The 13,951-nt window shown below is 38.4% G+C and overlaps 1 protein-coding gene across 8 annotated transcripts in view; it reads left to right on the top strand.

The window, feature by feature from the left end:
- LOC124611756 (diacylglycerol kinase theta) overlaps positions 1–13,951 on the top strand; it is a 713,198-nt gene that overhangs the window by 596,979 nt on the left and 102,268 nt on the right. For 5 of the 8 annotated variants that reach the window (XM_047140277.1, XM_047140271.1, XM_047140276.1 and 2 more), the window contains 2 exons: positions 3,316–3,498; positions 3,909–3,974. In XM_047140277.1, the coding sequence (XP_046996233.1) occupies positions 3,316–3,498; positions 3,909–3,974 (249 nt within the window). The remainder of the gene's footprint in view (positions 1–3,315; positions 3,499–3,908; positions 3,975–13,951) is intronic. The other 3 variants (XM_047140274.1, XM_047140278.1, XM_047140275.1) reach the window with 1 other exon arrangement.

Below are 13,951 nucleotides of genomic sequence, written 5' to 3'. Positions count from 1 at the left end.
GAGGAGATACAGAGAGACAGGAACTGTCGATGACATGCCTCACTCAGACCACCCAAGGGCTACTACTGTAGTGGATGACCATTACCTACTGATTGTGGCTCGGAGGAACTCTGACAGCAATGCCACCATGTTGAATAATGCATTTCGTGCAGCCACAGAATGTCACGTTATGACTCAAATGGTGCGCAATAGGCTGTATGATGCGCAACTTCACTCCGGACATCCATGGTGAGTCCATCTGCACAACCATGACACCGTGCAGCATGGTACAGATGGGCCCAACAACATGCCAAATGGACTGCTAAGGATTGGCATCATGTTCTCTTCACCAATGAGTGTTGCATATGCCTTCAACCGGACAATCATCGGAGGCGTGTTGGAGGCAACCCGTCAGGCTGAACGCCTTAGACACACTGTCCAGTGAGTGCAGCAGGGTGAAGGATCCATGCTGTTTTGGTTGCATTATGTGTGGCCAATGTACACTGCTTGTGGTCATGGAAGGCACCATAATGGCTGTACGATATGTGAATGCCATCTCCCGACCAATAGTGCAACCACATCAGCAGCATATTGGCGAGGCATTCGTCTTCATGGATGACAATTCACACCCCCATCATGCCCATCTTGTGAATGTCTTCCTTCAGGATAATGACATCACTCGACTAGAGAGGCCAGCATGTTCTCCAGACATGAACCCTATCAAACATGCCTGGGATAGATTGAAAAGGGCTGTTTATGGTCAACGTGACCCACCAACCACTCTAAGGTATCTATGCTGAATCACCATTGAGGAGTGGGACAATCTGGACCAACAGTACTTTGATGAATTTGTGGATTGTATGCCACAACAAATACAGGCATGCATCAATGCAAGAGGACTTACTGGGTATTTGAGGTACCGGTGTGTACAGCAATCTAGACCATCACCTCTGAAGGTGTTGCTATGTGGTGGTACAACATGCAATGTGTGGTTTTCATGAGTAATAAAAAGGGTGGAAATGATGTTTATGTTGATCTCTATTCCAATTTTCTGTACAGGTTCCAGAACTCTCGGAACCAAGGTGATGCAAAACTTTTTTTGACGTGTGTGTATATGTATGCCTCAGAGCCAGTTTTTGTTTTATGTGCTATGAATTTCAAAAGAAAGGGGCAATGAAAATCTTTTGCTGATGTGCTTATGAAACCAAGCTATTTCCTTTAACTGCTTTATCATATTGTTTGCATTGGATTCCCATAGAATTCTGTACATCACTTCTCTTTCTGTAGTAATGATAGCTGAATTTTATGTTTGAAACCGTAGCTCTTGCATGAGCGGATATTCCTAATTCTACAACACTACATTCAAGAGATGTCCTTGTACATTACTAATTAATTATAAATACATGCATTCAGGTTGGTTGGCTTTTCATTGAGACAGTAATGGTACAATGACTTCAGTGTGTTACCATGTAAATCATATTTTTTTCTCCTTGCTGTTATATCTATGTCAGTATCAAGTACAATTGTAATTTAAACTGTGGAAAATCCAGGATGGAAAGTAACAATATTATGAAAAGGATAGTTGCTATGCACCATATAGTGTCTTCCCTAAACCTCTCCATTCTTTTTCTTCACCCTTCTTCCTTCCCTTTCAACTCTTCCACCAGAAGAAGGAGCCATAGACTCCCAAAGCTTGTGAAAGTTAAATCCTTTTGTGTGCTTGTTCCTCTGCTGCCACTTAGTGAGTAAATTTTTTTATCTGTCCATTTTGTTATGTCACCCTGTAGTGGAGATGCTAAGTCGCAGATAGGCCTAAAAAAAAGAGTCGGAAAGTGAGCTTTCGTGCAACAAGGCCTTTGTTGGAAACAGTCAACATACAAACACATTCACACAAACACAACTCACACTCACATGACCACAGTCTCTGGCTGCTGAGACCACAACAGCCTCAGCAGCTAGAGATTGTGATCATGTGTGGGTGAGTTGTGTTTGTGCACGCACATTTGTGTGTGTTTTTTGTATATTTCCAACGAAGGCCTTGTTGGCTGAATGCTCACTTTCTGACTCTTTATATTGTGCCCATCTGCAACTCAGCATCTCAGCTATACAGTGAGCAGCAAATATCATTTTCGTAATACAACTGTAATTTTATGTTAATTACATTTGGACAATTACGGTGTTACAGTATTAATTTTTTCTATGAATACAATCTCATCAGAGCTTGGAATTCAATAAACTGAGACAATTACATTTATTCTGTGTGCATTAACATACCAGCTACTTCAAATGTGCTTTTGAGGCACACACTGCTAAGTTCTGTGACTAAGTAATATAAATCAAGATTAGTTTTAATGTAGACTGAGACCCTACCATGTGAAATGCTTCTTCTACAATAGTCAGTAGGTAGCATGTATCCAAAATGAACTCTCAAGCCTGTTTCAGCATCTTTCAGTATTGTTCATTAAAGTACATAAAACACTACAATTAAATTTGTTTTTGGAGGGGATCCGCCATGAGCAAACACTTTTTTTTTCTCTCTTTTTTCTTTTTTCCCAGAAATGCTTCACTGAACTTACAGCATCATCAGTAGCTTCCAATAAAATATTAATTGACATGAGCTACTTGATATGTGGCTTCACAAATACTGTGTCACAAAGCTGATAAACTTAGTTTGGACAGGACAATACAGTTAGTATTTGGGTTAAAAATGTGCTGAATGTAAGTTCAGTTTATTTAACATATGCTAAGACTGTATTGGAATATGATGTAAAGTTCAAAATGCAGGAAATTTTCTTCAAGACAATGTAGTGTAATAATATACCTTATATAACTGTCTGTCAGTTGTATAATGGATGTATTTCAAACACACTATATTGTTTCCAGCCTTTAGCATGCCTTAAATAACATCTTAGATTATAACTCCCCAAGAAAATTACAGCATAGTAGAGAGATTTGCAGAGAGATCACACACACTGTATTGATTCAAGACTTGCTGTTACTTTCGTACATTTCTTATTAAATTTTAACTGGATTTGTTTATGTAATCTGATTTTTCTAAACTAAGTTATTTATGTTCTTAGTTTGTAAGTATATCATGTATTTCATTAAAATTAAGTAAGTTATTCATTATGACAATGTTGACAGTGGTGAAAAAATTAAATAAAATAATTTAAAAATGTTTGACTAAAGGTGAATTGGAAAAAGAATGGAAATTACTTCTCACAATGTCAGTGAGAGTATATTACTTTACTACTAAGCAGTTAATCTGAATGATATGAAATCATGTAATTGGAGATATGCTTAAGAACTGTTTGTGAATATGTTCTGTGATTCTAGGAAATGATTTGGCTCGTGTGTTGCGGTGGGGCCCAGGATATACTGGTGGTGAAGATCCTTTGAACCTTCTTAGAGACGTAATTGATGCTGAAGAAATCAGATTGGACAGATGGACTGTTGTGTTTCACCCTGAGGACAAAGCTGAAGACAAAGGTGCTCCATTAAGCACCGGTAATTCTACAGGTCAGTGACAAAATGTAGAAAGCATTCATTTATTTTTATATATTTATAGCACCTTTTTTACCTACTTAATTAAGATTTTTTCCACTCAAGATAACAAAAATGCTTTAATATTCATTAGGCGTAACAGAAACAAGTAATTTTTGATGTCACAAAATGTTCTGCAGGAATATGGCTTCATTTTATCTGCAAGCATTGTGTAATGTATAACCTACTATCTGCTTTAAGCATTTCAGTGCTAGTTATGTTACATTGGTCTCAAGATATAATCAGCCTTGTGCTCATATTCATTATTGTAGAGTTTAGCTTACTAGTTTAGAAATTGTAGTAATTATGGGGCACAGACATACAATCCCTCAGACAAGGTAGTTTGCTATATGTTGGTGACTGAAGTCGGTATTGTCTCTCTCCAGATCATCTTCAGTCTGACAGACTTAAAGGTTTTCCGGCTAGAGGCAGTTGGAGGAGGGGGGTGTGTGGTATGTATTCCACATCACTGAACTGTGGTATTTCAGTGTCTTCATTCACCTTGCTTGTCTGTTGTATGGGCTAAAATAAAACCTGTTCAAGGTACAATCACTTTGTGGTGATGGTAGATGCAGAGAGAATCTGAAATTCTGTTGACTCATTTCTTTGTTGCTGTGATCCAAATAATGTTTAACTCTTACGAGTTTCCAAGGCCCTCCTCCTACAACTGTGGTGTTGTATTCTTGTTGTGGAATGAAACCTGCATGCATAATATGAATATATTTAGTTGTTATCTTTGCTTTTTACAGCGTAGAGCTGTAAGCCATGTAAATGCTTGTTGTGCAGTGTTTCCCTATGGCATTTTAATCTTTTAAATAGTTAGCAAAACGTGGAAATTAGGAAGTAATACAAAAACTGTAAGATGTTGAATAGCTGTACTAAAATTTTAAAGATATATTCACTTTGTGTGAGATAGGTCTGCTAGTCAGTAATTACTTTCAGGAGACGAAATATGTAGTTAGTCCTACAGGACACATAAAATTGATGACAAATCCTAGCTTTCAGAATTATTACTTCCTTACTCAGGGAGAAGAGGAGAGGTATAGGTTGGGGCATATTATTTATAGTGAGAATAGGTCACTTAGACACCAAGATGTGAGATACCTCCATGTAGGGAGGATAAGGATAGGCAAAGATGAAAGAGAGAAGGAAAGCTATTTTAATCAACTTTATTACCTTACATTTATATTTTGTTTGAAGTTTTTTGATAATACGCAGGAGAGGGGGGGGAAGGGGGGGGGGGGAGATAGGGAGGGAGAGACTGCTCTTAATCTACATAAAAGAAACTGTATTTTTTCTGCTGATAGCAGAAAAGGCTATAGAGTAAATCATTCTGAACATAGGCCACATGATGGCTAACCATTTGTACTACTGGTTTACAGCAAACAATTTAAGTATTATATTCACAAAGGCTCATATCATGCAATATTAAATAAATAAAAACAAGATGCCAGCTGGGAAAATTTACGTTACTGGTAATACACTAAATTAAACAGTGTTTGTACAACTCCTTTGGATCCAGCCAGATAACAAGATACAATGAAGGCTTTGCATACATAAACTGATAAGTACACTGAATGTGGCTTGTTTGCACTTAAACATAGCATTCATTATGTTTTCTCGAAGACTTGAATCCTGGGTTATTTTGAAAACATTCGCTCTATGTTGTCTTACAGAATTATATTCTGGGCAAATGCTGAACATATTCATTCAGCAAAGGTGAGCTGTAAACAATGCAGTTAAAATAAAGAAAATATTCCTTCAGTCAAAGCAAGGAGAAAGAATACTATGTATGCAGAGAACTTTACATTTTACAGAGGTCTCTTGATAGATCTAAGAATTCCTACACTCACTTACCAGACTTATTGACAGTTGAATTAGTAATAAAGAATTAATTATGGTTGGATTGTATCAGAACCACAATACAAGACATAAAAATAATATCTGTATGAACTTTACCACCCTAGAGTTCACAAAGAACTCTTAAATTTTGATACAGTGGTCAGTCAGCTTCCAGCTGATATAAAACAAAGAATTTCAAACCTCTATCATTTAAAGCAAAATTAAACTCCTTGATAAACAAAGCTGTTATCACCCTCTGTTAGCATAATGGATAGTGTGTATGTTAATACTACTGTTACCATTAGACTTAATGAGGGTAGTGGGAAACTCAAAATTAAAAGATGGGCTAAGCAAGGAAATTCCATTTTAAGAAAACTATTCTCAGCTGTCGCGAGGAAGTATTCAGACCCCTAAACTGAAAAAAGTAAGACATTTCATTCAAACATACCCAAACTACCTTTGTTTAGCTCATAATATTCATCTATTTACCTCTAGTACAGATCAATCTCATTAATCAGTGGAAGAAGTTGATAGAAAAAGTTTGAAAGTAAGCCTCATAATAAACTAGAAAGAAATAAAACTACTATCAACTCATCAAATATAAAATATTACATGTTACTCATTAAGTTAGAGAAGAAGTCGATGAGTTTTTGTATTTAGAACAGATTAATTGAACAATTCAACGAATAGTGAAAATAATCAACAGATGATTGAAAATCGTTAGTAATGGTTTTAGTACAATAAATACAGAGTTTTCAAAATAAAGCTCCTGATGTGTCTGAAACAATAAAACATGGTCAATGTGTAGTATTACTAATATCAGTGAGACATGGCATTTTAATGAAAAAATGAACAAAACTCAAATTCCGTTATGAAACTTCCTGGCTAATTATAACTGTGTGTTGGACAGGGAATTGAATCTGAGACCTTTGCCTTTCGCTGTCAAGTGCTGTACCAACTGAGCTATCCAAGCACAACTCACCCCTACAGCTTTACTTCTACCAGTATCTCTTCTCCTACTTTCCAAACTTCACAGAAGTTGTCCTGCATACCTTGTGGGAAGCACTCCTGAAAGAAAGGATATTTCAAAGATAAAGCTTAGCTACCATAGCCTGAAATTTAATGTAATGTAGCTAATTTTTAAATTGCTTGTTGTTCAGAAAGAGGTCTGTATAATATTTGATCAGATTTATGGCTCATGCGCCGTACTTTGCTAAGAGGTACTTATGGGTTGGGCCTCACTATCCTGCATGGTTTTTTAAGGGAATGAAAATGCTGAAGTTCTGCATTGCTTGAAGAATGTGTCCTAGATATATTAGAGTGTTTTCTTTTGGTTTCATATAAATCAATCATAGGTATGATTTATAGTAGCTGGAAACAGCTATATCCTTGATCTGATGGAATTACATTTTTCTGGAGACATAAGAGTCTTAACTTTATCTCTGATAAAGATAGAAGCTGAAGCAATGAAAATTTTTCTTGATAAAAAATATAAAATTACAGAGCGGCACAAAGGCTGACAAGTGTTTAACTCTGGGAAATGAAATTCCAATACCCGTGTTACATCTGCTCACATAAAATCTGCTGTAGTGAAGTATCAAGAAAATTAAAATGGATCTCTAAAAGGCATAAAAATCTATATGGTTAGGAAAAGACAGCTACACAAAGAACTAAAATATAACAGAGATAGCCGGCCGAAGTGGCCATGCGGTTAAAGGCGCTGCAGTCTAAAACCGCAAGACCGCTACGGTTGCAGGTTCGAATCCTGCTTCGGGCATGGATGTTTGTGATGTCTTTAGGTTAGTTAGGTTTAACTAGTTCTAAGTTCTAGGGGACTAATGACCTCAGCAGTTGAGTCCCATAGTGCTCAGAGCCATTTGATCCATATAACAGAGATATTGTTTTTATTGAGTATGGTAAACATCATAAAATTATATTTATGAATGTTATGAAGGCAGCAAAATGTATGTGAAACAGTATGTTAATCTTAAGACATAAAAATAAATCAGTGCCATTGTTGACATTCAATAGGTCTGAACTGGTTGTGTGTAACTACAAAATATCTAAAATTAAGTTTGAAAAGACACTATATAAATCCTGCACAGATGCTAGAGTGCCTTCATAAATGTTGTGAAATCAGTGTCAGTGTAGCAGATATCCAGAAAAAGTATACCTGTTTAGGTTTGATCAAAATTCAGAAATGTTTTGATGATGGACATAGAAAATATATTGTCATTGCAAAACAAAAATCCTACATGTTCGGAAGGGATACCCAGAAGGTTAATTAAATTGGTGACAGAATAGTAAGTCATACACTTACTTCATCAGTAAATCAGTTTTTGGAACACACTTGTTTCCCAGATGTATTAAAGAATTCAGAAATAAAACAACTCTGAAAAAATGCGAGGAACATATGGGATATTATTGCCATATCTCTCTTTGTCCTTTCTCCTAAAAAGTTGTTGTAAGATGTGATATTGTTTTGAGCAACCAGTTTGGTTTCCAGCAAGGAAAAATGCAATAACTATCTTTGTTGACAAAGTTAGAATATCACTAGATAAGAACAATAAACTGACAGGAATTTTGTGACCCTGCAGAGAGCCTCAACTCATTAGACCACACCTTGCTAATTCACAAATGAGATACAAGAGATACTGGGTAGGGGGGTGGGGGGGGGGCAGGGTGCTATAGCAACCTATGTCATACCTGTATAACCAAAGACAAGTAATAATTACCTCAACATATGCAGCAAATTATCCTTCAGTGTGGAGAATGTATGATTTGTCCATCAGTGTCAGCTGTCCATCAGTTCTATTTGTAGATGATACATCCACATTAATTGGTAACTGTAATGCAGAAAAATGTAGATTATTAATACACTCAATAACCAAATGTGTTGACTCTGAGCTTCTGAAAGAACATCCGTGGTACAACTCAGGCCCAAGCAGTCAAAATGTTAGCAAATTAAAATGAAGTAGCAAACTGAGGAAGTGGCAATTGTTTTACTTGTAGGACTAAATAGTGATAAGAATTTGAACTGGAATATGCACACTGAGCACTTACAAATTTTGGATTTGCAAAGAAAACACAATTCTGTCCCACTAATGTGGGCAAATGCAAAATTGCACACTACAGTTATTTCAAATCAGTAATAAGGTATGGCATTGTTTTATGAAGTGGCTCTAGTAATATCTAATAGATATTGAAGACCTAGAAAGAAAGTCATAAGAAACATGTGCTGCACACCAAAGGGAGTCATGTCATCCATTATTTAAAAACCTGGAGCAATCTACAGCCCTCTCCTTTTGCCCATATCTAATGATCATCTTTTTATACAGAAAATTAAAACTATTAATGAAAAATCATTTTCATCATTCATATCACAAGAAATAAAACTAATTTTATGCTTCCTCTTCTTCGTCTTCTTTTTCTTATTGTTATTGTTCAGTTAAAACCATATGCTCAGACTCGCTAATATGAGGGAATGAAAATCTTCATCAGACTGCAAGACAAGAACTTTTCTGAAATAGGAAGCTACATCTACTGAAAGAAGAAACTCTGATATGGAAATGTTACCATTCAGTTGATGAGTTTGTAAAGAACAAATTGATAATTTAAGCAGGGTGTCATTTATCAATGACAGTATTACAGTTCTTTTGAAAATCTTCTTAACTTTTGAGTTGTAATCCATCTTATTAGCTACAATTTTATGTAAGTGAATTGTATAACTAATAAATGACAAGTGTCCTATACCTTAATAAAATGATTAGTAAGTATTTGTTATGAGACGTATAAATCATTATTCATGTATGTAGAAGCGAAAAAAAAAGCTACACCTGTTTTTCGAAACTATGAGGTATGGCAGCAGGCAAGTTATTAGAAATGTGTCTTCTTTAATAATGTACACCTTGAAATGGTTTCAAATCTTTGGGAAGGTCATTCTTATCTTTATTATTTATCTTATGACCTGATCTGTTGGTTTGAAAAAGAGATATCAACAATATCAGAAAAAGGATAAATGAGTGTTCACCATAAAGACAACCTGTTGAGTTGTGGACAGGTGCAACAAAAAGACTGTTACAAATTACACCTTTTAGCCAAAGCTTTCTTCAGCAAAGGCAACATACCCACGGCACACATTCACACATGAAGGCACACATAATTCACACATGACTACCATATAGAGAGCAAATCTTTCTGGTCTCCAAAAACACCAAACGCCTCATCTGGTTCAGGATCATTGATGATATCTTCGTGACCTGGACTCAGGGCCAAGAAAACGTATCCTCATTCATTCACAACCTCAACACCTTCTCTTCCATCTGCTTCGTCTGGTCCTCATCAAACTAGTGTGCCACCTTCCTGGACATTGACGCCTTCCTCGCTGTGAGCTCCATCCACACCTCTGTCCACATTAAACCCACCAACCACCAACAGTGCCTGCATTTAGACAGCTGCTATCCCTTCTGCACCAAAAGATCCCTCCCACACAGCCTGGTCACCCAGCGATGGCATACCTACAGTGACAAGAACTTCCTTTCCCAGTACGCTGTAAGTTTCACCAAGGCCTTCACAGACAGCCACTTTCCTCCAGATCTAGTTTGTAAACAGATTTCCCATGCCATTTCCCCTCAAACCCCCAATCCTCCCACCACTCCCAAGAGCCAGGTACAAAAGAGTTGCCTAATACCAACCTGGACCAGAACAGCTGAACCACATGGCTTTGATTATCTATCGTCATGCCCTGAAATGAGGGACAGTCTACGCAAGATTCTTTCCACTCCTCCTTAAGATGTGTTCCATCACACACCCAACCTCCACAACATTTTAGTCCACTCATATGCCACTCCCAATCTTAACCACTTGCCTCAGGAATCATATCTCTATGGAAGATGGAAGATCCAGATACAAGACCTACCTAATCCATCCACCCAGCACTTCCAGATCCATTTCTGTCACAGTCTTATCCTACCCCATTGCAGGACAGGACACCTGTGAAAGCAGCCACATCATATACTAGTTCTGCTGCAACCACTGACAGCTTTTTATACTGGTTTGACTACTAACCAGCTCTGCGCCAAGATGAAAGGCCACTGCTAAACTGTGGACAAGAGCAGAATAGACTACCCTGTCTCACAACATGCAAGTGAACATAACATGCTCAATTTCAATTGATGCTTCACAACCCTGGCCACCTGGACCTTCCCCTCCACCACCAATTTTATGAACTGCACAGACTGGAGTTATCCTTACACATTCTCTGCTCCCAAAATTATTCCAACCTCAACCTATGGTAACCTAATGATCCCACACCTTCCACCCAACAGTTTCTGCCCCCTCTGCCCTATCACCCTGTCATCTCTTCCCATTTCAAGTCCTCACACTCTCACTGTGTGTCACCCTCTGCCAATGCACTCTCCCGTCCTTTCCCTCTCCCCCTTTTTTTCCCTCAGATCCCACCTTCCAACACGGTGCCTGGCAGTCTTGTCAGACAGTACTCTTCTCTCCCCACCTGTACTCTGCTATCCCTCCCGCTACCCTGCCACACTCCAAATTGCTTTTCATGTGACAAGTCGCTCATGGTAGCGGTCATGTGTGCATGAGGTGTACTTGTGTATGTGAACATGTGTGTGTGTTTTCTTTGCTGAAGAAGGCTTTGGCCGAAAGCTATAATGTGTTACTGTCTTTCTGTAGTGCCTATCTGCAACTCAATGGGTCATCTTTATGGTGAATAGCAAGCTATCGTTTTCCTAATATTGTTGATATTCCAGCCTGGAGTTCCCATAGTTTGAAAAAGAGACATGTTATTTATGAAAAATTGTATCAAGGAATAAATGTACTAGGAAGCAGTAGTTAATATCCCCCCATTTCCTGGGCCAGGTCTATAGATGATGGTATTGATTTCACATGAAATTAAAATTCTCATCTGCTTATCATCACACAGCACAAATATAAAAAGGATAGATTGCTACTAGCCACATAGAGGTGATGTTGAGTGGCAGAAAGGTACAAGGAAGAAAAGGCTGCTACATTTTGTTAGCTATTGGACAAAGTCCCTCATCAGAAGTAGGCAAAAGAAAACGCACACACACACACACACACACACACATGGCCACTACCAACTCCAGGCACTAATGCCCAAATTAGTGCATGTGGTGAGCAGCTACTTATCCTTCTCATGTTGTAGCTATTCCATCCTGGATTTTCTGTTGTTTCCTTCTTATCATATTTTAAACATATACTGGGAGAAAACTTCTTACAAGTTCTGAACTACATGCTGTGTGTCTTCTCAAAGTTTAGTGACAAAAAGACATGTAGGAACAGTGTCTATGAATATAATATTAACTAATCTTTCTTACACAATACTTGGTTGGCTATTTATTGCTCTTGGGAAAACCTCAGAAAAAGAGCCAAGATTGGTTTGATGATTCAGATGCAGAGATCAAAAAGCTTGTTAATGATTTCAGAGCATCTCTTCGCAGTCCTGATCGTGACAAGCGTAAAGTAGCACACTACTACCTGAAAGTGAAGGTGCGTGCCCTCAAACACAAATGGTGGCTGAATAAAGCCAGTGAAATGCAATCATATGCTGACACAAACCAAACAGGCAGATTCTTCGAGTGCCTTAAAACTATCTTTGGTCCAAAATCAGGGAAAGTAGCACCTGTTTATGACAAAGATAAAACTTGTCAGCTGGCACAACAGAGTGATATCCTTGCTCGGTGAGCAGAACATTTTGATGACGTTCTTAATCCCAGCCGTCAGACGACTGATATTCCATACGTAGAATCACTTGAAGGCCTGCCATTTGATGAACAATTTGCTGATTCCCCTTTGTTCAGTGAATTCATTTCAGCATTGGCTAAGTTGAAAAATAACAGATCAGCAGGATTAGACAACTTACCATCAGAACTTTATAAATATGCTGGACCAAACATTATGAACCCACTGTTTGTTCTAATTTCAAAGATTTGGGAGTGCAAAATAATTCCACAAGATTGGAAAGATGCCTGCATCTGCAAGATTTACAAAGGCAAAGGTGACATTTGTGATTGCAGTTCTCACAGGGGAATCTCTCTTCTCTCAGCAGCAGGGAAAGTCGTGGCACACATACTCAACAACCGGCTAACACGCCTTGCAGAAAAAGTGCTACCAGAGACCCAGTGTGGCTTTTGCCTGAACAGAGGCACAGTGGCTGCCATATTTGCTGTAAAACAGGTGCAAAAGAAAAGCTTAGAATAACATCAGCCTCTGTTCATGTGCTTTGTAGACCTGGAAAAAGGATTTGACCGAGTTCCACGTGAAGCTCTCTGGATTATATTAAACAAAACTGGCTGCCCTGACAAAATTATTAACTTGACTAGACAGTTACATGAAAACATAATGGCAAAAATCCGCCATGAAAACGAGCTTTCAGACCAGTTTCCTGTGACATGCAGTATAAAACAAGGCTGTGTACTGGCTTCCACACTCTTCTCACTTTATTTTGCAGCTGTTATCAGAGATACAACCAAAGCCTGCAGTTGTCAAAAGGGTGTTGACTCGAGAACAGACAAAAGTGTCTTCAACGTCTCTTGCCTCATAACAAAAAGTCGTGTAAATAAAATATCTATCTTAGAAATTCTTTACACAGATGACGTATGCATGATGGCTAATTCTCCTGAATCTCTCCAAACATGCATGAACCTGCTAAATGACTCCTGCAGAAGATTTGGTTTAGGCATAAGCATCACCAAGACGCAAATCCTTCAACAACCACTTAGGGGTTCCAATACAGACGACTGCAGTATTAAGTTGGACAACAAGCATATGGAAAATGTGTCACACTTTAAATATCTAGGTAGCCAAATTAGAAGCGACCACAGCCTGACAACAGAAGTTGCAGCTCGTATAGCCACTGCAACCTCAGTTTTCTGCAAACTGTATCACCAGGTATGGAAGTCACATGATCTCAGAGTACAAACTAAAATTACAGTCTACAAAGCAATAATATTACCAACTTTACTCTATGCCTCAGAAACCTGGTGCTGTTATAAAGCTGACATTAGGAGGCTAGACACCTTTCATCTTCACTGTCTGAGATTAATTCTCCACATGAAATGGGAAGACCGTGTTCCAAACACGGAGATTTTGCGTTGCGTGAAACTGCCTGGCGTTGAAGCTCTCTTAATGAAACACCAACTGAGATGGAGTGCCATATCATATGCATGGACAACAGTAGCCTTCCCAAAGCGGTGTTCTACTCAGAGCTCTCATGTGGAAAGCGGCGGCAAAGTGGCCAACACCTGTGATATAAAGACGCCATCAAACGATACCTCACAGCCTGTGGCATTACGAGCAAACGTTGGGAGGAGCTTGCATTGCACCGATCAGAGTGGCACTCAATTGTACACAAGAGTGTAGAACAATCCGAGCATATCCGCGTAAAGAACTTAGACGATGAATGAAAGCTCCGCAAATCTAGCCCAAGCCTAATTACATCTATACATATAACTCCACTGGGCAACTCTTTTGCACTTCATGCGACCGGATCTTGAAAGCAAAGCTCGGTTTTGCAAGCCATGTCCGAGCCCACCACAATACAGAC

The sequence above is a fragment of the Schistocerca americana genome, chromosome 1 (assembly GCF_021461395.2).
Source record: "Schistocerca americana isolate TAMUIC-IGC-003095 chromosome 1, iqSchAmer2.1, whole genome shotgun sequence".
NCBI classification, from domain to species: domain Eukaryota; kingdom Metazoa; phylum Arthropoda; class Insecta; order Orthoptera; family Acrididae; genus Schistocerca; species Schistocerca americana.
Note: the sequence above shows the minus strand (reverse complement) of the source record. Positions and strands in the feature narration are given on the sequence as shown.